Source organism: Orcinus orca, chromosome 14 (genome assembly GCF_937001465.1).
Source record: "Orcinus orca chromosome 14, mOrcOrc1.1, whole genome shotgun sequence".
Classification (NCBI taxonomy): domain Eukaryota; kingdom Metazoa; phylum Chordata; class Mammalia; order Artiodactyla; family Delphinidae; genus Orcinus; species Orcinus orca.
This window is the reverse complement of record NC_064572.1, coordinates 78,964,438-78,991,299: the sequence shown is the minus strand read 5'-3', so window position 1 is coordinate 78,991,299 and position 26,862 is coordinate 78,964,438. Positions and strand designations below refer to the sequence as shown.

General features: G+C 54.2%; 1 protein-coding gene across 5 annotated transcripts in view; it reads right to left on the bottom strand.

Moving 5' to 3' along the window:
- Positions 1-6,811: 6,811 nt before the first annotated feature.
- GRK5 (G protein-coupled receptor kinase 5) overlaps positions 6,812-26,862 on the bottom strand; it is a 225,128-nt gene continuing 205,077 nt past the window's right edge. For 4 of the 5 annotated variants that reach the window (XM_033420925.2, XM_012531617.3, XM_033420928.2 and 1 more), the window contains 7 exons: positions 24,123-24,160; positions 22,320-22,409; positions 20,510-20,718; positions 15,741-15,878; positions 14,787-14,924; positions 14,065-14,196; positions 6,812-11,350 (listed from right to left, as the gene is read on the bottom strand). In XM_033420925.2, coding sequence (XP_033276816.1) covers positions 11,252-11,350; positions 14,065-14,196; positions 14,787-14,924; positions 15,741-15,878; positions 20,510-20,718; positions 22,320-22,409; positions 24,123-24,160 — 844 coding nt within the window. In that variant the 3' untranslated portion in view covers positions 6,812-11,251. The other variant, XM_033420926.2, reaches the window with a different exon arrangement.

The window sequence follows — 26,862 nt, the reverse complement described above, 5'->3', positions numbered from 1 at the left end:
TATCAATTTACATTCCATTATGTATCATTACATTCCTCTTGCACGAAGAGGAATGTGCAAGAGGGTTCCCTTTTCTCCACACCCTCTCCAGCATTTATTGTTTCTAGATTTTTTGATGATGGCCATTCTGACTGGTGTGAGATGATATCTCATTGTAGTTTTGATTTGCATTTCTCTGATGATTAATGATGTTGAGCATTAGGAAACCACAAACAAGACCAAAAGACAACCCTCAGAATGGGAGAAAATATTTGCAAAGGAAGCAACTGACAAAGGATTAATCTCCAAAATTTACAAGCAGCTCATGCAGCTCAATAACAAAAAAACAAACAACACAATCCAAAAATGGGCAGAAGACCTAAATAGATATTTCTCCAAAGAAGATATACAGATTGCCAACAATCCCACTAGCTATCTCTTTACATTTGTTAGTGTATATATGTCGATGCTACTCTCACTTCGCCCCAGCTTCCCCCTCTGCCCAGCCCCCCACCATGTCCTCAAGACCATTCTCTATGTCTAAGTCTTTATTCCTGCCCTGCCACTAGGTCCAGCAGTACCATTTCTTTTTTTAGCTTCCATATATTTGCATCAGCATACTGCATTAGATTTTTCTTTCTGACTTCACTCTGTAGGACAGACTCTAGGTCCATCCACCTCACTACTAATAGATCAATTTTGTTTCTTTTTATGGCTGAGTAATGGGAATAAAAGTTTTAAGATCCTTACATGACTTATACAGCAGTATAATATTATTTGAAGGTAGACTCAGATTATTTTAAAACGTATATTGTAAGCCCTATGGTAACTCCTAAGATGTTTTTAAAAGATGTATAAATAATAAGTCAAGAGTTATATGGAATCATAAAAAATGCTCAATTAAACTCACATAGGCAGAAAAGGAGGAAGAAATAGGAACAAACGGACCAAATAGAAAATAGCTAACAAGATAGAAGGTTTTAATCCACCCATATTCATAGAAATTATTGGGTTGGTTAAAAACCCAAATGAACTTTTTGGCCAACACAATACTTTAAACATGAGTAGTCCAGTTAAAAGACAGAGATTGTCCGATTGGATAAAAAAGGAGGGCCCAATTCTATGTGGTCCACAAGAAACCCACTTTAAATATAAGGCAGTTTTCACAGGCTTGCTAAGTGTAATTTTTCCCCTTGCCTGAAAAACCTATTTGCTTTGAAAATCCTTACTTCGGAGTTTGTGCCAAAGTCAAGTTCAGCTTTTCTCAGGCTTTGATGAGCTCCATAATACTGGGGTCCGGGGTTTTTGCCTCACTCAAATGTTATCTTGTGTGTAATTTACATTGAAATGCTTTGGTATAAACAGTGAAATAACACATGCGTGGAAGTGCAGTGCTTAGCTAGCTTATGCAGGACCCTACTCTGGAATTCACACTCCCAGTGTAGACACGTCTTCAAAATATCACCATCAAAATCTGCACAAGAGGGTTTATTCAGATGAGGTTTCTGCCCAAGCCAACGACAAATGTTCTTTCAAGTTAGCAGAAACTTGGGCACTGATGCTGGGAACGGCTCTGTTCTAATACTCAGCCATCAGCCCAACCCCCAAACAGGGTTTTCTGCCTCGGCCTTATGTAGTTGGTAGTTTTCATTGTTATTGTTTTATGGGGGGAAGATGGGAAAGCGAGGAAAATAATTTTTTAAAAAATGTCTCCTGGATGCCATTATCAGATGAGTGAGAACATTCTCATGCTTGAAGTGGTGTGAGGTTTTTCTGTAAAGTAACATGGACAAGACATCGAAGATTCAATGAGCCTCAGGCCCTGGCATTTCCTGTCTGAGCTTTTGTCTCTCTGAAGTCTTTGCCTTTGGCTGGGCAAAGCAAAGAGTGTCTTCATTATAGCAGTTGTATGACCCAGTGGCCGAGCACACAAGTTCTGGAGCCCAATGGCCTGGTTCAGGTCCCAGCACCTCTATTTATGTAGCTGGGAGAGCTTGGTTAAATTACTCTCTCAAGGCCTCGGTTTCCTAATTTGTAAATGGGCATCATAAGAGTATTCAACCCTTTCTAGGTGGCTGAGAGAGCTAATGTGAGACATAAAGTCTATATCAATGCATTCCTGGCATAAACTCTATTGGACGATAAATGGGACTTGATTCTTTTCCATTATTTATTAGTTTTCCAAAAAATGTATTAGTTCTCTAGAATCCTCCAAATGTGACTGATGGGGAATTCCCTGGCGGTCCAGTGGTTAGGACTCCACACTCTCACTGCTGAGGCCGTGGGTTCAATCCCTGGTTGGGGAACTAACATTCCACAAGCTGTGCAGCTAAAAAAAAAAAAAGACTGATGATGTTTTTCTTTAAAAAAAAAATTATTGAATATTATTAGAAACTCCTGGATTTCAACATGTTTGATTGTTTTAATCTGTCGTTCTTACTAATATTCCAGTTGTCCCCTATTTGGCCACTGGGAACTCCTTCAAGTTGCTCCTGAGTACTTTGGACACAACCCTAGCAGTCTTTGATAAATTCCTTGTTTTCTGGGACAACAAGATACTCCAGGTTTCTCCTGGGCCGTTTCTCCCCCAGCCTTGGAGTCGGCCATCTCACCAGGAGCCCTGGGTCCTTTTAGTGGGAAATGGTATTTGGAGGCCATGGTCTGGGTCCCACAGGACTCCCTGCTGTGGTCAAAGCCAAGTTTGTGTGCCCGACGCACAGTGAGGCCAAACAACCAAAATGTCAGAATCTGGAACAGAAAGGTTTACTTCGGGGCCGAGCAAAGAGGACAGGCGGCTGGTGCTCAAAAAACCCAAATTCCCGGTGGCTTTTAGAGAAGACTTTTAATTAATTAATTTTTTTCAGCCGTACTTGGGCCTCTCACTGTTGTGGCCCCTCCCATTGCGGAGCACAGGCTCCGGATGCGCAGGCTCAGCGGCCATGGCTCACGGGCCCAGCCGATCCGCGGCATGTGGGATCTTCGCGGACCGGGGCACGAATCCGCGTCCCCTGCATCGGCAGGCGGACTCTCAACCACTGCGCCACCAGGGAATCCCAGGGAAGACTTTTTAAAGGTAAAATTTGGGGTGGTGGCTGCAGGGCGTGTGACGTTCTTCTGATTGGTTGGTGGTAACAGGGTGATGTCCCCAGAATCTCAACCTTCTGGTTCCAGCCAGTCTGGGGTCTGCGTGCTTGTGGTCAGCGTGTAGTCACCATCCTCCCCTTGGGTGGGTGTCTTAGTTTCTGCAGAAAAACTCAAATATGTTCTAGATTGTTATCTACATCCCTTCAGGGGAACCCAAAGTCCTGCGACTCCGTCCTATTAACTGCCTGAGCTGCTCTCTGGAGCTTGGGGAAGGCCTAGGAGACTAAAGCCTTTCTTCTGCAAACAGGGGCCATGGAGGGGCTTTTGGAGCTGGGAGGGCCCCACGGGGTCCTGTTCGGTTTCAAAGTCACTTAGGAGCGTTCTCTGTGTGATTACGCCACCAACTGCGTACCCAGATAGGTTTGTTTTGTCTTTTGATTTTTAGGGAATGCTTTTAAAGATATTAGTTTTGTTTTTATAATCATCTAAAGCGTTTACAGGTGACAGTGTTGAATTTCACCTGAGCCCCTGGGCTATTGCAAAACAGTGACTTTAAAGAAATAACCCCTCACCCTTTTGAGTTCCGGAAAAAAAAAAACAGCTCACTGCAAAGAACCTCCCTTTCCATATGACTTGGATAAGACCCATGGATGTCCCCCTCGTTTGCCTAGGACAAGGCCAGATACAGACCCTCCAAATTCCCACCCTTTGCCTCCTAAATGAATAGCTGAACTGTCAGTCCTCACTGGCCCGTCGGAACAAAATGCTTGTCAACCCAGCTTTGGTTACGTTTGTCTCCTTCCTCCAGACCCTGAACTCTGTCCCACCCTCAGCCTGAGCCAGCACACAGCCCCTTGGACAATATGCTGGCCTCTAAATTGTTCTCTTCTGGAAAGAACGAGGGTGGGGAAGTGGGATGGGAGGCGGCGTGTTTACTCTCCTCCAGAACGAAAACCCCTGAGTCCTTGCAGATCTCAGGGTCAAAGCGGCCTCTCTTCTGCGATATTCTGCATCCCCCTGTTGGCAATAACCCCCGCTTTCCTCCTTGGCGAGAATCCTTTTGAATAAAAAGCTCCCCTAAGTTCAGATTTATTTTATGTTTGACCCGTAGCTTTCAAAGTCAAATCTACGAGACAGGCACATTCAGAGAAGTCTGCCTTTTATATCTGTTGCCCCACCCCGCCTCCCTGTTGGCTACTTCTCCCTCTAGGTAATTTTTTCTCTCTTTTAGTGTTTGGCTTATCCTTTTTTAAAGAGATAAGGCAATACGACCACATGTTACATCCTCGCTCTCATTTTTGAGGAACGAGGGCAGCCAACCACACTCACCCTCTCCCACTTATAGGTATGAACCTCACCCACGTGAACCCTCCACTGTCTCAGCTTAACAAGCTGTCCACAGGGAGACCGTGGGCTTCAACAAGATTTTAAGGAGATGAAAGCACTTTGTAAATCAGGGTCCCGCAAACTTGAGTGTGCCCCCGCATCACCTGGAGGGCCTGTTACCAGGTCCCACCCAGAGTTTCTGATTCAGTGGGCCTGGGGTCAGGGTGAGGATTTGCACGAGCTCCCAGGGAGGCTCCTGCTGCGGGTCCGGGGACCAGACATTGAGAACCACTAGCTTGAGCCCCTCTGAGGGCAGGGCAGACACACTCGAGTACTCCTAAGATAGCTATACCTCTGAATGCAGGGCCTGAAGGGGACAGCGGTGGGAATGTAGGCCCTGGCTTGGCCAGAGACCTTGGCCTGACTTCCCAGTTTGAGGTTCTCTCCTCAAAGATAGCCCGTGGGCCAGCAGCCGTTCCAGGGAGCTTGTTAGGAATGCAGACCCTGACCCAGGCCTAGTGAATCAGAATCTGTAGTTTACAAAACTCCAGGTGAGGCTATGCTCCCTAAGTGTGAGAGGCACTGGCCTGAGTCTCCACAACCCCTGGTTTATCTGTGTGTGTGTGGGGGGACTGATGCCCCTGGAATACAAGCGGGAGAGGCAGGGCCTTTATCTGATTCATGGCTGAGAGCGGGGAGCCCTCGAGCCAAGTGAACGGCCTCCTTCCTATAGTTCTGCCCGCCCTGTCCCCCACCCCCGACAGCCAACCTGCCCTGGCAGTGCTTGGCTTGAGGGACAGCCAAAGTGGTACCAGGAGCCCTGACCTGCTACGGCTCAGTGCCCGTCCCCGAGGGTCCCTTGTCTCCTTCCTCTTCACAGTCTCCAGGGGTGGCAGGTAGATCCCGCCACCCCGATAGGCCCCCTGCCAGACGGATAGCGTCCCGAGGCTCTTTGGTGTCCTGGGGGTGCCCACGCTGAGCCTCGCTGAAACTAAATCAGTTGGAGGCCATTTCAGCCCCCACTTACCACGTCTACGGCTGTCCGTAGTGAGAGGAGGTCAGGGAGGGGCCGTCTGCCCCTGGCCCGCCCCTTCTGCCTGGGAAGGGGCCCAGAGGTATCAGGGGCGGGTGGCCGGTGTGCGGGGCTGGAGTTTCTCCCTTGGCCCCTCTGTCCCAGGAGGACAGAGGCTCTGTCTGCCTGGGGGGCCGGCTCAGGTGGCGGAGGGTCCTGGGACGGTGGGAGAAGGTCCCAGAGAAAGCGCTGGGGCCACCGAGATAACAGCCCCTGTGATGGGACCCCTGTCCAGAGGCTCAGAGCACTCCTCCCACCCCTCCTTTTTCTCCAGGAGAAGTCCCCCTCAGGCCCGCAGCCAAGCAGGTCCCCACGCCATCCCCATTGCTCACCAGCCCCCCTCCCTCGAGCCCCTCAGTGAGCAGACTCCTCCTCAGTCCTCCAACATCGTTAGGAAAGACACCTGCTCCGGGAGCCACGGGGCGACACGATTCCAGTTCCTACCTTCCCTGTGAGGTGGGTGGCTCCAGCCTCGACTCCCAGCTCAGGGCCTCCCTTGCCAGGGGCTAGGACTGCCGCCAGCTCCCGGGCTGGGCCCAGGGGCCGATGTGTGTGGGTCTAGGACCCCTGCCCTGTCAAGGCTCAAAAGGGGTCCAAAGACAGCCAGGGCGACAGTGTCCTCCATGGCAAAGGCCTCTGTGCTGGGCATCACACGTGTCCCCCTGAATCTTCCAGGAGAACCCGCACCCCAGCAGGTGTCACCCCATTGTACACACGAAGCCACTGAGGCTCAGGGTTAAGTGGCCGCTCAAACTCACACAGATTGTCAGGAAGGGGTTGTTTGAGCCCAGAGCCCTATTCATTGTCCCACTAAGCCAGGCAGGTGAAGGGGGACTGGTCGGGTCTCGGGTCCTAGACTGGGACTCCAGGTCCTGAGGCCATCCTGCTGTGCTGGTGAGCAGTTCTAACATGTGGCTCCGTGAAGGCTGGACAGCCAGAAGAGGCCCTCTCTGTGGAGCCCACATCCGAGTTATGGCCTCTGTCAGGTAAAACCTGCCAGGTGGAGGTGCCCCCTCTGATCTGGGTGCCAGCACCCACTCAGGCCCCTCGCCCCACTCCTGCCTGGTACCTTGTGGCAGGAACACTTCTGGAGCCGTCTGCTGGGTCTGCGATCAGAAGCCCATCAACCTGGAAAGGGCTCAGGTGGTCTCCTTAGACCCTGCCCCCTGGAGCTGGGCCAGGGCAGGTCGGGTGGTCAGCTTGGGGGCCAGCGTTGGGTGGGGCTGAACCGTCCATCTGAGGAAAGGTTAACTCAAAGACTGAAGCAGCACGTCCTGGCATCTTGGGGGCAGCTGGCATTGGCAGAAGAAATAGAACAGCTCAGCAGAAGGGAAGAAGTGCAGCCATATTTTCATTAAGGAATTTATTTCTCTTAAAAAAACAACAACAGTGGTTCGATCTAGATACAGCAGCACTGTGACATATTCGAGGGAACATACAAAGATTCAAGAGCAGCAGGAGAACAGAAGCCGTTATCCTCAGGAATGACTCCAGAATGGAACTACTTTTACTCATCAATGTTAAAATTTCCCTGAAAAAAAAAATAGCAACCTTTGGATACTAGAAGGATTGTTATTTTAACACTAATTATTTTAACAGCCACTAAGCTCTTCTAATTGAGAACATTTGCTTTTGATCTATTACAAAAATGACTTAGTGATGGACCAGGGAAAGACATCTAGATTCTTCTTTTGGGGAGTGTCTTTCCCTCCTAAGGAGAGCTAGTGTTTCAAAGGTTTTAGCCACTGTCCACAGCACAAGCCTTTAAAGTTAGACCAGACGAGGTACCTGCACCTGAGCAGGGTCTGACCCCTACACGTTGGAGCTTCAAAAGCTGGGCTGGTTGGTCCTAAAAGTAGGTACAGAAGGTGCCTAGGGGGACGAGGTGTCACCATGTGGTCTGTTGTGATCAGAAAGCGAGCTCTCTGCCGTTCGTGACTCACAGCTCTGCGCTTGGAAATGCACAAAGATTTCACACTCTTTCCATAGAAAGGCTAAAAAGTTAGGAGGTCCTACCTCAGAGTGTGGAGCTAGAGAACAGGAGACAACCAGAGGGGTTGCCCATGGATACGCAAGCACACAGCAGCCCCAGAGGAGAGCTGGGTGTCACCCCGACTGGCGTTTCCTCTTCATCTCGGGGGACTTGGTGGTCCGCAAGGCCGCTGTTCCCTTCGGCAAGGCCTGGGCTACCAGGCTCAAGGAGGCTGCAGTGCTCCCTCTGTATTGAGGTCTGGGTCAGCAGTTTGCATGAGAAAGTTAGTGGGAAAAGTCTGGGGGAAAGGACAGGGGTGTAGAAGGATAGGGGGAAGCTTCCACGGAGGGCTGGGCTCCTTGACCCCTGGCCTCTCGGAGGCCAGGCCCTCAGCATCACCAAGGATTGCTAGATTCAAGGGCAGGCAGCCGCATCTCACTTGTGCTTTCAATGCCAAGGCCACGTCCACATACGTGTCCCCAGAACTCACTGCCATTTGCCCCCGTGGGCTGCCTGAGAAGCGTGCATACCCCAGGCCACACCGCTTGCTTCCGTGCTGCATGGCCTCCAAGACTGAGCGCTCCCCTTTGTTAAGAGCAGTGCATTTCGGGCAACAAGCCCTCCTGGGGCGGCTCAAGACAGGGCAGCCCTTAGCTACTGTGCAAGTCAGCTGCCCTCGCGAGAAGCCTCGTGGTTTAAAGAACGATGTTCCCGGCCTAGAAAGATCAGAGGATGAGTTGATGTGGGAGGTGGTGCCATCCTCCGTGAAGGTGGGGTTGGGTCTTTGTGATCTTGTGGGTGATAATCATGGGAGCCGCCCAGGGGGCTTGAGAAACACTCACAGGTCATGGTGATCACGGCAGAGACCACCCCCGTTTCACTGGGGACAGCGGCTTGGCTCCGGAACAGGGGAAGCAGAGGTGCTTCTGCAAGACCCTGCGTCTCACCTCAAAGGCACGAAGTCAGAGAAGGTCCGGTGAGAAAAACGTCATGCTTGGAGGAAGAAAGTCTCTTCCGTGAAGAGTTCAAATGCAGTAAAAAGATTTAAATCCACTGGCTGCCCAAATAGGCCTCCTCCTGGACAGGTAGATGGTGGGAAGGTTTGTTTTTTTTTTTAAGTTAAAAAATCTTTTTAAAAACGCAGCCATAGAAAACAAGCTGGAGTAGAGGTTGGCGGCGGGGCGGGGGGTCCAGGGACAGGACCTGTGGCAACTGGGGACCCAGAGGGGAGGGGGCTGGCTTTCAGGCACTGTTCCAAATGAAGACGCCCCTTCTCTGTACAAAGCAATGGACCGAAAGGAAAAGGAGGATTGCAAAGGCCAGTGACTCTGACCCTGTACACTTTGGGGCGCTCAGGGGACAGGTGGCGAGGGTGAAGGAAGACTCCCGTTATCCTGAGAGCCACGCAAAGTCCTGTGCTTCTGTGCTCTCACGATGTAGAAACACACTGAGCAGATGTATGTTTTCTTTCTTGCTTCTTGATGATTCTCTACCGCAAACGGACAGTGCGTTGGCTTTGAGGTGTAAAGAGACTGGTTGCTCCCCACCAGTCCGTTTGGAAAGGTTTGAGTTGCTGTGAATCGGGCAAAATGAATGAAATTTCTGGACAGGAGGGTGGTGGCGTGGACTGCTGACTGTCCCAGGAAGATGACTGTCCTTTTCATTGAGGAGGGTCAGTAAGAGCGTGAGGATCTTAAAATACTGGTCAAAGAGCTTTCCACTTCCTCAGCAAACACTGAACACGGCTGTTTGTATTAATCTTGTACTCAGCTCCAGAGAGGTAACGGAAGCAGCCTCGGAGACGAGAGCTGGTCTTGAAGAAAATAATACTGCACGTTAAAGGGATCTAAGGGAGGCCCAACTGTTTCTTTTCTTCTCTTTCCTTGTAAAATGACCTCAAAAATGGTCAGTTGCAACGGTCAGGCCCCTGTCTAGCCTCAGGACCCAATGGCAAAGTTTGGGGAAGGAGCATGGAAATTGGGACACAGGCTGACACGCTGGCTTCTCTCTCCTCCCTAAAAGCTCAGGCTCCAAAGTTGCCTGGTCACCTAGAGAAATAAGTTTGGGAGGATCACATCAAAAGCCCCACCGATGGCCTAAGGCAGTGGTTCTCACACTCCAGGGTGCATCAGAATGACCTGGCGCGCTTTATAGAGATACAGATTCCTGGGCCCTACTCCCAGGGAATCCCATTCCGTAGGTTTGGGGTGGAGCCCAGAATCTGTATTTTAACAGGAGATGCTGCTGCAGGAAGTGCAGGGCCCGCGCCGGGAGAAACCCTGGCAGCTGCCCAGTGGCTGAGACCATGTCTGACTGAGGGTGACCTGGCAAGCAGGGGAGCCGGGAATTCAACTGTTCACCCCGTCCCGGAGGGGAGGCAAAGGCAGCTTTGCTCCCTGTCACCTTGTGAAGGCAGCAGGGGGAGGCTGGCCGCTCCCTGGGGCTGGACAGCCCTGCTCAAAGGGCCTGGGGGCTGCCTTTAGAGACCCTGGTCTGGCAAAGCCACCAAGTTCTCCTGGGGCTACTTGTGCCTGGAGCTTTGAGATGCCCGATGAGAGCTCGCCTCTGCTTCACCTCTCCCGGAAGGGACAGTGAGTTTTTCTTGAGCTTCTGTGGGTGGCCCGGCCTCTCCCATTTGCTTGGAGAGCCAGCCTCCTGCATCCATGCCACCTGAGCCAATGAATCTGTGGGGCCCCAGGAAGCTCTCAAGGCCCTCTGACCCCGTAAACACTCAAGGGACATGCCCAGAGATCCTGGAAAGCCACCTTCTCCTCTACAAGCCCAAGACCTCCGCTCCCTGATGTTTCTATGGGCTGTAAGCATTTGGGACTCTTGGGGTTCCATGACTACTCCTCATCGTTGCTATGCGTCTCTTAAAACAATCCCCAAATGCAAGCCTCTTGAAAACATACTGGCTTTAGCAGTCAGAACCTACTCAGAAAGAAAGAGGCCTAGACACCCTTGAGCTGAAGACCCTCAGCTCCACGTACTGGCCGCCTTCCAGAAGGAAGAGGAGGCCAAGGCCAAAGCAACAGTGGCATCGTGTGCCCCCAAAGGAAAAGTGCACATCTTGACGGAGCTGGGCCCAGGCAACTCCATGGACCCCAACGGAAGACATCCTGGCTGGGGGTGAAGTCCCAGTCGGTCTTTGCGCATTTAATTCAGATAGTTACAAGCCAACAGAACGGTGATACCAATGCGAGGGAGGGAAAGGTTATAGAGATGGATACAATCAATCCTTTAAAGGTGAAATGGGAATCATTTTCTACATTTAATAAAAACATTTTCTCATTTGAGGCTCTGGAAGTCTTGAGTCACATTTTTTTTTTTTTACACCCTTCCCCGCCCGCCACCCCCTCTAAAATGTCTTAAAACACATGGCTTAACAGTGGCTGCACAGAAAATATACACCCTCAAAGTCTGACTTTCATTTAAATACAAATATACAAAATGTAAACTGAAACAATAGAGAAATTTACAAAACTTTTCTTTAAAAATAATAAAGACAAAATTCAGTTCTAGTTATGACGCTGTTAAAACACGTGCAAGTTGTATCCAATTGGATTTCTATTGCAATGTTCGACAGAGACACAGCCAATCCACCTTGGCTTGAGGGCCGCCTCCGAACACAGACCTGAGTGGAAATCTCTTTGAGGAACCTGGAGGCTCCCCATCTCGGGGCTGGACGGCCTCCTTCCCCGGCTCCTGGAGGGCTCCCCCGCCTGCCCGCCAGGGCGGAAGCTCCACCGGTCACAAGTCCGCTTCTAAGGAGAAGGGTTCAGGCTGGTCCCACCGTGGGCTTCAGGCCAGAGCTGCAGCTAGCTGCTTCCGGTGGAGTTTGAACTGACATGGTTTGAATTTATGTGATGGTTAAAACTGGTCTTGGAACTGGCTGAACTCTTGGAATTGTTCTGATGCTGGGAGGGGGGTGAGCAGGGAGGAGAGAAAGAGGGAGAGAGAAGGTCAGTCATCGCAGAGTCGAGCCCTGGGGACCTTGCATCACAGGGGCCTCTGAATCTGAACTGGAGGGGAGCTCAGCTGACCGGCTCCCCGCCTTGCTTTCTGCGGCCTTCTGTTCTCCCCCTGCAGACCCAGGTCCGGAGGCCACCCCTTGGGGCAGAGGGCTTTTCCTGATTAACAGACGCCCAAGGCAGAGAGGAGGTGGTCCCTCCTATACTATCTATCTACATGGTTAGGCCTGCAGGCCCAGAGTTAGGCTGCCGGGTTCGAATCCTAAATCCGCCACTTCTTAGCTGAGTGACCTTGAGAAAGTGTCTGACTCCCTCGGTTGCCTGGCCCGTGATGTGGGTTAGGAGCCGCTTCTGCACAGGGCTGTTGGGAGACGGAAACAAGGCTGTGTGTGCGAAGGGCTCTAGCAGGTGCCCGGCTTGGGAACCACGAGCTGCTCGCCCTCAGTATCCCTGGCACCCTCTTGGCACCCCCGTGGGCGCGGGCCCCTCACGTTGCAGAAGAGAGCCGGCGTGTCTGCTCCCCTGGTGGCAGTCGTGGTGCCAGGCACTGTGCTGAGGTCACTGTCCTCCACCTCACTCACCCTGGGCAGCCGGCATCTCCATCCTGATTTTTCATGTGGGCAAACAGAGGCTGGGGCAGGGGTTGGGTTCAATACACTGCCACCCAACCGAGAAGGGTCAGGGCTGGATTTGAACCTGGGCCGTGAGCTTCCACAGCAAACGCTTGTCCCAGGATCCCGGGCCGTCCTGGGGGACTCGGCCACTTCGGGGGTGGAGGTCATTTCTTTCTGGAACTTCAATTTTACTTAATGGAAGCATTTGAAAATTTTATTTATATATATATATATATATATATATATATATTTTTTTTTTTTTTTTTGCAGTACGCGGGCCTCTCACTGTTGTGGCCTCTCCCGTTGCGGAGCACAGGCTCCAGACGCGCAGGCTCAGCGGCCATGGCTCACGGGCCCAGCCTCTCCGCAGCATGTGGGATCTTCCCGGACTGGGGCATGAACCCATGTCCCCTGCATCGGCAGGCGGACTCTCAACCACTGCGCCACCAGGGAAGCCCGAAAATTATATTTTTATAGTAGATGATGGATATGAGTATATTATGGAATAGGAGGTGAAACTCACATGAAGTTTTTAGATAAAACCGCAAACTCAGGCCTCAGTCTGCATTTTCTCTCAGTGTGCCTGACCCGTGCTGCCCGCCCTGTTATCCCAGATCCTCCGCAAGGGCTCACTCACTGGCTGTGTGACCTTGGCAAGTTCCTTAACTCCTCTCAGCCTCAGTTTCCTCATCTGTGAAATGGGCTAATGGGAGCACATCCTGGGCTCACACTTCACTAAGATGCCCCAAAGGAGGGATGCAGTTTTGCTTGCTGATGCATCTTAAGTCCTCAGGTAACAGTCTAGAGTGGAGTAGGTGCTCAATACATATTGGTGGAATGAATAGTTGAATGAAGGCCTGGGGTTTTGTGAAGATTAAATAAGAGATGCCTTCAAAAAGCACCCAGCACAGTGCCTGGCCCACAGTGGAGTGCCACGAACAGCCACCTCTTCCCTGTTATCTAAGCAGGAGGGAGCTGGGATGCCCGGGGCCTGGGTACAGAGCTGCTGCTACTCCCTTGTGGGGAGGAGGAAAGTAAGGAACCAGGGGCCTCCCAGGCCTCAGGATGGGGCCCTGCCTTCTTGAAGGGCCAGGCCAGGAGGCGGCACTATTGTGGCCATCGTCTTGGTGGCAGGGATGAGGTTAGGGGTCTCTCACTCTAGAAAGCCTGCCGGGTCCTTCCTGGGCCATTTCTCCCATGTGGCCCACAGCAACCCTTGATCCAGGGACAGGCTCTGAGGGAAGAATACCTTTTCCTGAGGGCCAAAGTCTCCTCTGGCTGCCAGCTGCAGGGCACAGCATCAAACTACGGGAGCCATGAGGTTCTTTGGGGATCACCTCTCCAGCACCAGATCCCCCTGTTCTATGTTAAATCTTTACCTACATAACTTGCGTAGTCTTTACAATGGCTCTCGACTAGGGGCGTTTTGTCCCCAGGGCCATTAGGCAGCATCTGGAGACAATTTTTTTTTTTTGAGGGGGTGGTACGCGGGCCTCTCACTGTTGTGGCCTCTCCCGTTGCGGAGCACAGGCTCTGGAAGCGCAGGCTCGGTGGCCATGGCTCACAGGCCCAGCCGATCCGCGGCATGTGGGATCTTCCCGGACCAGGGCACGAACCCGTGTCCCCTGCATCGGCAGGCGGACTCTCAACCACTGCGCCACCAGGGAAGTCCTGGAGACATTTTTGATTGACACACGGCAGTGGGTGCTACTGCCATCTACTGGGCGGAGGCTAGGGATGCTGCTAAGTTCCCTCAACGCATAAGTCCCCGCGACAATGAATTAACCCAAAGCATCAGCAGCACCGAGGCTGAGGAACCCTGACGACCGGTTAACTTTGGGCTGGCCCTGCCCCTTCTGCTCTGGGGACCCCATCAGCCAGTGGGTCTCAAGGCACTTCAGACAGGCTGCCTCTCCCTTCCAGGCTGCTGCTGCCCCCAGTCTCCCCAGCCTGCAAGTTGGTCTCAGTTGTCTGGAAGGCTAAGACCTGGGGGTTCGCAGAGCTGAGGCCAGGACAGCAGGGTTGAGGTGGGAGTGAGGGTCTCACCTGACGCTTGAAGAGCCTCTGGAGCAGCCCTTTCTTTGGCGGTTCCGGAGGGTGGCTTCTGTTCAGGTCCGGCGAGAGGGTACCGTTAGGTCCAAACACATTCAGTTCCTTAAAGCACTCTGTTTCGATCATCTGGAGAAGCGGTTAGAACACAGGTGGTGTCAGGGGCTGCGCTGGGCATCTTGGGTGGACAGGAATCCCAGCAGCCCAGCCCTGGGCGACACTGCCCCGAGCCCGGTCCTGCCAGGCTCTCCGCCCGCCCTCCATCTCACAGGGCAGAGAGCCAGGCAGCAAGGCCCGCCCACCGCCTCTCCCTGACGGCCCTGCAAGCCGCCCTCTCGGAGAAGACAGTAGCCGGCCACGGAGGGCAGCGGCAGGGAAGCGCTCATCGCCCAGCCACGGGACTCACCCCAGCGCTCCGGACCCTCCCCTCCAGTGCAGCAGGCCCGCTGCCCCGTCGCTGCCGTCTCACTCGAACCAGCTCGAACTTGCCCCACCTTCAGCCCCCCCGTGCCTCCCGCTGCTGCCCCATTCCTCTCGTTTCCCAGCCACGCTTCTCCAGAGAGCCATCGAGACAGGCCTCCTCTCCCCGCCCAGCCAGCTCCTGACCCAGCACCACACCACGCCCCAGTCTGCCCACAGGGACGCCCACCCAGCTGGCCCTCTTCTGCCCTCGTTGCACCCTCCCCTCGGGGTGAAGCTGAGGGCCCCGCCGTGCTCACCTCGCTTTGCCAAGGGATGGGTACGGAGCCCGTGGAGAACTTGGAGTAGAAGTCGTCGTCTGTGTGGTCCAGGTTGACGCCCTTCACGGTGGAGAACTGCTCGATGTCCAGCACGTCCTTGCAGTACACGGCCCGGGGCTGGGAGGGCAGGGCGCTGGTCACCAGGAGCCCTGCCTGTGGCTCTGGTGGCCCCCAGCCAGGCCCGGAGGGTTTTGATGGAGAGCAGCGGGGGTCTCCCAGGGCCACCCCCGCTCCGGAAACCCAGGCTGCCCTTCGCTCAGAGGGGCCAAGGGGCCCCCAGCTGGGGTGACGAGAGCTCAGGGCCCCTTCCTGCCATCACTGCCCCGCACAGTATGCAACGGGGCGATGTCCCAGGAGGACCTCCCTGGCCCTTCTCGCATCGGAGGCCAGTCAGGGGTGGTAGGTCAGCACACAGGCTCGGCAGCCACACAGACCTGGGCTGGGGTCCCAGCTGTGTTAGGTGCTTTGTTAAAGTTACATATCCCCTGGAGGCCTCAGTTTCCTCACCTGCAAAATGGGGCAGTCGAGGCACCAGGCCACGGGGCTGTCGTCAGTGCTGCTATGGCCCCGGCGCCGTAACCATAGTGATCTCTTTCATCTCACTCATCCACCAAACATGCTCTGGGGCAGCCGTACGGGGACTCACAGACACAAACCCGGGCCCTGCCCTCTGGGGATTCTAGGTCAGTGGGGGAGGCCTCCCAGGGGCTCTGGGAGCCTGCGATTCTGGAGATGAGGACTTCATAGAGGTGATGATGCCAGGGTGGGTACAGAGAGACCCCCAGACCGGGCGACACCCTGCTACTGGAAGACGGGGGCCACCCCTTGCCCACAGGTCTCAGCCTCTGACCCGGGGCCCAGCACAGATGTTCAGTGAAGTCGAAGGTCATAAATCAATGCACAGGCTCAGTCTAGGCTGGGGAGGCTACTTACGTCTGGAATAAAGGGAGGGTCCAACATCCCGGCTTCTAAGCGCTTGAAATTCATGTTCCTGAAGAAGGGGTGTCTCTTGACCTCTGCTGCCCCTTCCTCCTGGCAGCCCAGCCTCTGCTTTGCATCTTTGGTGAGCAGCTGTGACAGGAGAGCCCCATGAGGACTTGCCTGGGGGGCTTTTCCTCCTGCCCAGAGGCCCGAGGGGCAGAGGGGCTTCGGAGAGCTTGTGGTCACCTCCCTTTCACACAAGTGTCCCTGAGCCCTCCCGAACGTCCCTCCTCTCTCCTCCGCAGTGCCTGCGCCACCCCAGGTACCCAGCGGACACTGCCTGCTCAGGCCTCGATTCAGGGTGGCCTCCTGAGCCACAGTGTGCTTTGTGGTCCCATGTTCCCAGCATGCTCAGATGCCTGGAACCCCCAGGAGAGCAGGAATCCTCTCTGCTTCTCCAACCCAGCATGCACTAATGTTTGTTGAATTGGTGTTAACTCTTCTGCTCCAGGTAAGCTACAAAGGGCAAGGGCTGGTCAGTGGGTTCTTTCATTCATTTACTCCGTTCATAAGTACATTGTAGACTTGTACCCAGTAGGTCCCGAGAGAGGATGCTAAGGGTCTGGCCTCAGGAAATTCATGTTCAGAGGACCCATCAAGGCAATGCAGATATGACACCATGGTGGCAGAGGAACAAGAACTGCCTGCCAGCTGAGGCATCGGGAGGTGTCCTGGGGAAGGGGCATCTGCGACAGGCTTTCAAAGGTGGGAGCAGGCATCGGAGGGACCTGTGGCATCATGAGCAGGGCGGCAGGGACACTCAGGGCGTGTTTGGGGAACACCTGTCTTTGAGTCTGAGTGAAGGATGAGGGAGGTGGGTCGGGGGAAGGGGACTGGTTGGGGAGAGTGATGGACGGTCCTGAAGGGCAGGTCCAGAGGTAGGATTTTAATACAGGTGTAGTGGGGAGACAAGGATGGTTGGGGTAGAGGACTGTCCTCATCACAACCAAAAGGCAGGATGGTTAATAGGAGAGGAAAGGGCTGCAGGAGCAGAGACAGCTGGACGGGAGGAAGGTGTGAATGAAAGAGAGGAAGGGGGGAAGGGGAGGGGCAGGCCCCGGCTGAAGATGGGGCAGGGCCGCCACGTGACCGCAGGGCATCAGTCCCTCCCCACAGTCCCAGTGTCCCCACCCCACTGAGCACTGCACCGTATACGCAGCTGGAATCTACTAAGTGTCTGCTTTGAGACTAAAATCAAAGTGGGTGGTCTGCGCCTTGGAGGGAGTCCAGCCCTTTCCTTTACCAATACCCTGGTGCCCTCTGCATGTGTTCATTTAATCCACATTTATGGCTGCCCTGAGAGCCAGCGGCCAGGGGGGCCTCCTGGGGCCCAGAGTCTGGAGGGGAGGCTTGCTGGGACTGCCCACCCCCCAAAACTAAGGAATGAAAGGTGGCAGTGGGGCAAGCACCAGGTCACAGCCTTGAAGGGACTAAGCCGTGAGAGAGCCACTCACAATGTCACCCTTCGGTCCACCGACCACCCAAGAGTGTTTTGCCCATTGGGCTGGTGGCTCAGAGCCTCAGCTGCTCTTCTCCTGGGGCTTTGCTCTGCTCTGAGTAATCCCAAGAGGCTGCAGACCCCAAAGCCTGCAGGGGCTGGCCAGACAGATGGCACAAGTGAGAGCAATAAGGTGAGGGGTGGGCTGGGCTGGGCGGGCCGTGCCAGGATGCCCGTCAGCTCCTGCCAGGCAGGGATGCTGGCCAGTGTCCAGGGCTTCTGCTTTTTTTGAGAAGCCAGAAAATCCAGGTTTTTACGTGAATTTGCCCCATTTAAAAATCTTGGCAAGTAACCCACTATTCACCTCTCTCTAAGACACTATGCAGGCTGAAATAAACACCCATCTACATGCTGCCTGTCTGCAACCTGGGCATCAGGTAGAGAGTTTACACATGTAATATCAGTATAAACCAGAAGTGAGAGGGAGAGATGGTGTGAGCTGAGGTGGATGGGGCAGGCAGAGAGGGCTTCCTGGAGGAGGAAGACTAGCAATGGGCTGGAAGGACCGGTGAGACTGAGAGGGCTACAGGGCCAGTGGGGAAGAACCAGTGCTGGGACTCAGCAGGGGCCTGAGAAAGGTGGGGGCTGAGGTCTGGGCCTAGGTACGACTGGACCCAGGGGACAAGGCAATGAGATACATGCATTTCTGGACACCAGGGGCAGTGAAGAGGGTCTTGTGGCTGCCAAGATGGAATGAGGGACAGAATCTGGGGGCCAGGGACCAGCTTCCTTGCTGTTTGTAGAGAGACTTTCCTCGGCAGGTGGGGCTGGAGCTGCCCCGGGCCTCCATGGTCTCCTTACGGTCAGGCCCTGCTGTGTCCTGAGCTGGTGTCCCTTGGTGGTGGCAGCCTGGCTGCCAGACCAGATGGGCTGTGGTTAAGGGCTCAGAAGAAGCCCAAGACCAGAATTCCAAGACCCCAGGGTAAGGAGGCAGAGGAAGGCCAGAGAGCTCCAAAGGTTCTTCTAGCTGAGAGAGACAGGAGACCTTGGCTTGACACGTACACCTACGGACCCAGGTCTGCCTGGAGCCCCAGGCTCAGATGCTACCTTTCCTTCAGTGGCCACCAGGGGACAGCAGAGGAACAGCAGTGCCCCCGGTCCTGGGGCCCCAAAGCCGGGCGCCAAAGCCGATGACTGTGGGCAGGGAGGGGGCGCTCTGTGCCTCTCTGTCCTCTCAGCACACCCCATGCTGCTGCTGGGCGTTTCTCAAGACCTGCTTCTCTGAATTCCCTGACCTGGGACATTTGGTGATGCTGTGACCTCCTTCTTCCCTTGTCCAGTTAGTTCCCTCTGGACAGATACCTGACTGTGACCTAACCAAGTATCCTTGGCACCCCCCAGCCCCCGGTTGTCAATCATCCCTAGGACCCCACATTTCCACGTACCTGCCTTTTGCTGCCCTGCTCCTCTTGCCCCCCGACCCCAGCTCTGGCTGCCGTGACTACCTGTTTTCTCGGAGGTCCCCCAGCTACAGGCTGGCCCAGGCCTGTGGTCCGGGCGTGTGTTTGCTTGTGTACACACCACACCTCCCTCACTGTCTCTCACACATGCCAGTGGCAGATCTATGGTTCCTCTTCCTTTGGAAGCGGTCAGATGGCAGCTCTAGCCCAAATCCTTCTTCCCATGCCTCTGTGACGTCAGACTGAGGCTGGTAAGAGGAAGCGGTCAGGCAGCAGGCGGACGGCTGCAGGAGGGTGGCCTTCTGGGGGTGGGAACTATGCCAGATGGTTTCTGGGCCCCTAGCAGTGCAGCCTCAGGTTTTCTAGAAGCAGAAACTCTGCTACTTTTCATCAGCTCTCCAGGCCTGCCCTTCTCTGCACTCTAGCCTGGTTTACGCCCATGATTCAGATCTGAGGGTCCGCCGGCCTGTCCGCTGCTCCAGGCGCAGCGCGCTGCAGGGAGAGGAAGGGGATCTGTGGATCCCCGGTGCCCAGAGCCAAGCTCTCAGGCCCCTCCTGTCCCCGAGTGGCTGGTATAAGAGGGCAGCTGCCTGCAGTGGAGGTGCTAGCACAGCTGGGCTAGCACCAGAGGGAGGAGGGCCCTGGGGGGCACAGGTGGGCCTTGGGAGCCTACGAGCCAGGCAGGAAAGGAAGTGGGCCCACCTGGGCCGAGAGGAAGGGCCGCGGTCCAGGGGCGGACTCTCTCCAGCTCCACTTTTTTTTTTTTTTTTTTTTTTGTGGTACACGGGCCTCTCACTGTTGTGGCCTCTCCCGTTGCGGAGCACAGGCTCCGGACGCGCAGGCTCAGAGGCCATGGCTCACGGGCCCAGCCGCTCCGTGGCATGTGGGACCTTCCCGGACCGGGGCATGAACCCGTGTCCCCTGCATCGGCAGGCGGACTCTCAACCACTGCGCCACCAGGGAAGCCCTCACTTTTTTTTTCTTTAAGATTTTTTTTTGATGTGGACCATTTCTGAAGTCTTCATTGAATTTGTTACAACATTGTTTCTGTTTCATGTTTTGGTTTTCTGGCCGCGAGGCATGTGGGATCCTAGCTCCTCGACCAGGGATCGAACCCGCACCCCCTGCACCGGCAGGCAAAGTCTTAACCACTGGACCGCCAGGGAAGTCCCCCAGCTCCACTTTTGATGGCTCCTGTCACTCCTTCCTCTATCTGGCTTCCAGCCCCCAAGTCTGGCCCCGTCCACCCAGCCTGTCTAGAGGTCATTCCCCGAGTGCGCCCTGCCTGTGGCCGGGTCAAGTTCACTGTCCATGGATGCTGTCACGCAGGGCCCCAGCAAGTGTGACCAACATTCCATATAGTGGGTGGAAAACTCGAGTATAAGAAACTATCACCACCCACACCACCTGCCACCTCAAGTCAGCACCCAGGGGTCCAGAGCTGGAGAGACAGCAGGAGGCCCAAGGTCAAGGGTAGGGGCTGCCTGGATCCCTCTGTGTCTTGGGGGCGAGCCGGGATCAGCTCCTTTCTCCCCATGCTGGCTTCCCCCACAGAGCTGGACGTGAGGGTGTCTCCCATTGTCACGCAGCCCCCTCCCTTATCACAGAGCCGCCCTGCTCCACCCCAGGCTCCCTCCTGGAAGCCTTCACCGCCCACCCCAGTCCACAGCCTGCTCCTCCGGCCTGGTGGCTTCATCGCCCACACCCTAGCATGCCCCGACCCTGTCCCCTTCAGCCCATTTGCTGTTCTCGGCTAAGGGCCGGGAGGGGAGCCAGCACTGGACAGCAGACCCGGGGCAGCGTCTGGCTCACCGGGAGCTCACCATTTTGCAGATGCACTTGGCCTCCTCGGAGAACTTGTGCGAATATACCTCCTCGGTCTCCAGGACCCGGCGGTCCACCTCCTCCCTCTTCACCTTCTCCTTGCGGCCGCGGAAGGGCGACTGGCCCTCGATCATCTCGTAGATGAGGCAGCCCAGACCCCAGTAGTCGGGGCTCAGGCCGTACCTCTGGTTGTTCAGGACCTCTGGAGCTGGGGGCAGAGCAGGGAAGCGAGGAGAGGTGAGAGACAGCTGGTGGCAGGTCAGAGCCCGGGCAGACGGGGCCAGGACTGCGATGTCAACGGGGCCTCGGGACGTCCTGCAGCCAGGAGTGATGCTGCTGCTCACAGAAGGCCTGGAGCTTGATGGCTCAGACCTCTTCCCTCTGCCAACCCTGGCCCACCAACTGCTGTAAATACCACCTCTTCCTGGGAGCCTGCCCTGGTTGCTCTTTGCTGTGCTCCCAGGACTCTGATTGTGGCTTCAGAAGCCTGACCACAGTGGATGGAAACAACCTGTTCCCTTGATGTCTCCCCCACTAGACAGTGAGCCACCTTATTCCCTGCTGTGCCCGGTGACAGGTACGACGCCTGACACACAGTAGGTGCTGCACACATATTTGTTACAATGAATGGTGTGTCCACCCGAAGTAAAACGATTTTAAATTTAGCTGGAATTCAAATAGCTTCTCTAACATTTTGATAAAATGAATTATAGATTCACCATAGAAATGCAAAAAAGATAGTTTCAGGTCATCAGGCAGGCCACATTCATCCAGGGAGGCAAATGCATCCACATATGTGCTGGTATGCACACAACACTATGTGCTGTGCAGACACTCTGTGCAAGAGGAGAAGACGCAGATGCACAGGCAGACACACACAATGGTGCACAGATGGACCTATCTATCCATCACCCATCTATCATGCATCCACCCATTTATCTATCCACCCACCCATCCATCTATCCACCCATTTATTAATCCATCCATCCATCCATCATCCATCTATCTGTCATCTATCTATTTATCTATCCACCTATCATCTGTCCATCCATCCCTCAGCATTCACATGGGTAAACATACCCCCAACATACACACAGATACACACCCCAGAGGTCCTCCAATGTCGTGCAACCTGAAAAGGACCCTCGAGCACCAGAGACCAAGTCTAGAACCCTAAGCATGTGTCGCTGGCAACAGCCCGGTAGAGGAAAACAAAGTTCCCACACCCCCAGAGCTTTCAGGAGTCCTCTGCCTCCTGGTGTGAGTGGGCTTATGAGTGGGAGGTGTGCAGAAGGAAGCCCAGGGAATATCCCTTATTGGCAGGAGCATTCCAGGGGTCGGTGTAGCTCTGGGGCTCTTCCCCGTAGCTCCTGGGATGATGGTCTCAGAGAAGGCTCAGGGGATGCAGCGCAGGGAGCCCGAGGCTGGTCTCTCCTTAGAATGGTACTTGTGACACAGTAGGTGGGGTGCTCCTCTCCTTTCTGGACCCTTCCTAATGATCTCCCCCCTCTCGAGGTCACCCTGAAAGGCTGTCTGCCAACTCAGCAGACCCCTACTCCACCCACCCCCAGGCAGCTCTGTTTGTCAGCTCTGCCACTGACCTTGGGAGGGGCTTGCCCTCCAAGAGATGTAGCTGGGGCTAGGGGTGGGAGCTGCAGAGCTCAGTGAAGTCAAGTTGCGCCCTGGTGCCCCAATGCTCCCCGAACCCTGGCTAAGACCTCCCACCTCCCAGCATGACTACTTCTAGTTGCACAAGGAGGCCAGTGGCTCTGAGGGTGGGGCTTAGTGAGAGGCCACGCCTACACTTACCCATGTAGCCGACAGTGCCCACCCGGCCGCGGATCAGGTCTCCCTCCGGGATCTTCACAGCTAGGCCCAGGTCCGAGATCCTAATGTGGCCTGAGGGAGGACAACAGAGCCAATAGGTCCCTGGGATGGTCATGTGGACATCTGGTCTACCCTGGGCAGGGCCCCAGACTTGCCATGGGCCCCTGGCATTTCATCTGTCCTAGAAAGAGTGGTACTGAACCTGCCATGGCAGGGTGACTGCAGACCCTTGGGAGAGTCCAGGTGTCAGAGGACAGGGGTAAAGTATTACTTTTTTGGAGAAAAACTTAACGATGAAAAGGATGCCTGGATTTGGTTAGACGATTACAGACCTGCCTCATAAAATGCCCTAATGGGCTTCTTGGAAGGCTGATGTCACAAAGTTTAAAATGCCTTGGCCTGATTCTGGGATTGCTTCATGGGAAAATGTAAGAGTCTCCTGACATTTTGTAACAATTTGCTTAAGGGGAAAAATCATAAAGCAATTTGGGAAGCAACTCCCTGTGCTGCCTTGTTGGTCTTTGGGGGTTGTTTTCTCCCTTTGGAGACACTGCCACCCAGGCTTAGCAGAGACTGTGGGGAGGCATTGGAGCTCCTGGACCAGGACCGACCCCCAAAGGCAGAGACAACGTGGTGCTGAGAGCTCGCCTCAGTGCTGTCTCTCCTAGTGGCCCGGCTGGCAGGGTCGTGGCCTCATCTGACCCTGCAGGGAGGAACACTACCCTCCTTCCCAGCCTGGACCTCAGCAAGGCCCAACGCCAGAGACCCCGCTAGGCTGCAGCTGAGTGGATTCCCCTGGCTCAGTGGCCCCTGACAAAGGTAGGGGGCAGGGGAGAGAGCACACAGATTCCAGCCATTGGGCCACAAATCAGTGGTGGGCACAGTTCTGGAACCAGCAAGAACCCCTGCGGGCACTGGGCGCATCCAAAGAGGGGCAGTGGGCCCTGAGCCCTCTGCCTGCTCTGCCACACGACAGTGTCACAATCAAACCTCTTCGCTGGGTCACGAACAACCTCCCTCCCTCCCTCCCTCTCTCTCTCCCATCAGCCTGGGGCTGCCTGATGTCTGGGGCGTGCTGGCAGGGAGAACTGGTTTCTGGTCTCAACTCCCCACTGATATTGCTGGGTGAGTGACCTTGGCAGGTTGGCTCCTCTGAGCCTCAATCTTATCATCTGTAAAATGGGCACAGGGGTGTCAGCCCTGCCCCCTCTGTAGAGATGAGAAGATCTAGTTAGATAGAAGATGTGACAACCCCTTCCCAGGCGTGAGAGGCTGAAGAGTCATGAGGGGCTGCTGTGGTGGCTCCTGTTATCCGTGCATGTGTGTGCAAACACACAAGAAAATAACAAGGTGACAGACAAGTAATAACGCCCAACACATTTATAGCTGGCTACAGTTGATAAAACAACTTCTCCTCAAGCTATCTTGTCAGAACCTCACCACCACCCTCCACCATCTGAAGCAGGCAGGGCAGGACCCACTGTTTCTATTTCACAGACAAGGAAGATGAGGTGCAGGGAAGCTGTGTGAGAGTTAAGTACTGGCCCAGAGCCTCTGGAATTCTCGACTCCTCACTCACTGCTCGCTCTCTCCCTCTCCTCCCTCTCGGCTGACCCACACTGCTTCTTTGCCGGGTGGGAGCTCTGTCCACGCCCTCTGCCCTCCCGTGGACCCCGGGTCAGTGTCTCTGAGTCTCCGCTGGGGGAACCCCTGCTCCCTTTGGGTTGTGACGCTCACCTCAGCTGCAGAGCAGGAGAAGGATCCCCGGGCCGCTGCCTGACTTACCGTAATCGTCTAACAGGATATTTTCAGGTTTCAAATCTCTGAAAGGGAAAGATCACCAGCAAGTGAGTGTGGCTGTTCTGGGAGGCAAGGGCACACCAGCATCTGGGTGGACCCCCTTGGGCCAACCCGGCCTGAGTGTTTCCTTCCCGACTCTGGGCTCAGGAGGTCTGGTCTCTCTCTGGGTCAAGGCAATCTTGTGCTAACTTCTCTCCCTCCAGGAATTTAAAACAAATGCTGCTTTTTGCCATAGGTGCCTTCCTGACCCTGGAGAGTGACTGAAAAGGAAGTTAGGCAAAGGCTAGTCCTGGCACCTGTCCACACACTGATGGCCCCAGGGCTAAGAACACTTCTGGCTGGAGTGGTGACAGACTCCTCCAGGCCTGAGAAGACCCTGAGGTCTCAGGATGCCTTGAAGGCAGAGCAGGGTCTGGGAATGAAAGAAGAGAAGTTATTGAGGACAAAGAACCAGCCGCAGAATTGGGGCAGAGGATTGTAAGGGAGAGAACAGTAACCTCCAGGACAAACACCCGCTTTGGGAGGGGGCCCCCAGAAGCCTGGCACATCTCCCAACTCCAGCTGAGCCACAGCCTGGGAGAGAGCACCGCCAGAAGGCACGGCTGTAGACACAGCCACCTCCTCCTGTCCCTAACGTCTCTCTTCTCTTTGATGAAATGATCGTGCTCATGTGAAAGGGAACCTCTCCACTCCCACTGGGGCGGGGGGAGGCAGGAGAAGTGTCTGTTTTTATTTTATTTTATTAATTAATTTATTAATTAATTAATTTTTGGCCGCATTGGGTCTTCGTTGTGCTGCGTGCAGGCTTTCTCTAGTTGCGGCGAGTGGGGGCTACTCTTTGTTGCGGTGCGCGGGCCACTCATTGCAGTGGCTTCTCTTGTTGCGGAGCACGGGCTCTAGAGCGCAGGCTCAGTAGCTGTGGTGCACGGGCTTAGTTGCTCCGCGGCATGTGGGATCTTCCCGGACCAGGGCTCGAACCCGTGTCCCCTGCATTGGCAGGTGGATTCTTAACCACTGCGCCACCAGGGAAGCCCTGGTTTTATTAATAAAAGGTTTTCTCCACGAGTTAAAGAATAACAGGATAGTGTGTGCAACTCAGTTAAGCCATCGGGCAGACATACATGGCATCCAGATCGAGGATTCGGTTCTCAACCAACTGGCTTTGTTCATCAAACGGAGGGCAGCTCTCCTCGTGGGGAGCAGTTCCTGTGCCCAGATCCAGTGGTGCAGCGTCACAAAGTGATAACTGGTGTTTGCATGTAGTTATTTATTACAACATACTTCTGTTGCTGTTGTTAACTTGCATGCTTTTGGTGTGTTAACCATTCCAAATAGGGGCAGGAGTCATCACTGCAATTAATCAGCCCCCACCGACCACCGGGTTGGAAAGACAGCTGGCTAGTGGGCACAAACCCACACCCCCAGAGAGGCTCTGGCAAGTGGTCGGGGCCGGGGAGGCACCATGGTTCCCTTCCTCCATAGAAGAAGGGCTAGAATTTGGAGGGATGCCTTTTTTCTTTTCTTAAGAGAAAAGCAATCAAGTGGAGGATTCTTTTTTCAACCCTCAGGGAACATTTTCTGACTCTCTTCCCACTTGAATGAAAACAAAACAAAAGCATAAATTGGGAGATGGTGTGGGGGGAAGGGCACGTCATCAAGACCATTCCTCTTGCTTTCAAAACCTTCTCGGGCTCCCAAGATAATCTCCGACAAGAGCCCCATGGCAAAGGTCTTCAAACTGGGGTGTGTGTTCCCAGCGGCTGGGGGGCGGGGGTCCCCCACGTGCTGGTGGCTTCAGTTGACAGAAGGAGAGCAGGTTCCTCTCCACTCCTAAATGTGACTATGGCTCTGGAGCCAGTCACCATAGATCCCAATTAGAGGTGGGATCTAGTAATAATAATTATAAGGTCAACTCAACAGAATATATTATCTTAACACTTAGAGCCTTATGGTCAAAGGAAATTTTTAAAAAATCTTACATACATCCACATATTTCAGAGTGGAATGCTAATCGATAACTTTTATGCAAAAAAAATATTACATTATAATAACTATTCTGTCGGGGTGGAGGGGAGTAGAGAAGAAAATGATAGAAAACTCCTCACCATTAAGGAGTTTTCATGCACTTTTTTAGCTGCACGATGGTGGAAATCAATTTGCTCCAGCAATCAGATTCCACTGGATACCTTTAGAAATGTGATGTCACTTTAGCTCCATTTCAAAATATCAATATTAGCCACTCTTTTAACATATGATGGACAATTTCAGATGTCTACTTAAAATGTATGCGGGCACACAGATTTTCAAAATTCTGTGAGGAGGCCTGTGAGAAGAGTCTGAGGGCCACTGCGCACAGAACCTGGACACCTGGTCCTAAAAAGCTGGATGGTGTGGGAGGGAACGGGGTCCATTCTGATGCCTGCTGCGGTGGTGATCCTACTAACGTCTTCCTGGGGTTTGTTCCGGATCAGGCCACCAGGCTCCACTGAGCTTCGCAGGCACTGGTTGGGAAGGGAACAGTGGCCCAACCTCATCAAGTCTTGAGGGAACACTTGGCCTCCCTCCCTTACTCGGTTCCTGGGCAGGAGTCCGTCTGACTCAAGGGCAATGCCCGGGCCTCGACTCCCAGGGTGGGGTCGAGCGTCCAGTCCAGGGCATGGAAGGGTCAGCCTCACCTGCTCAGACTCAGATGGGGGGACCGGGGTTGCGGGGCGGTGGGAGGGGA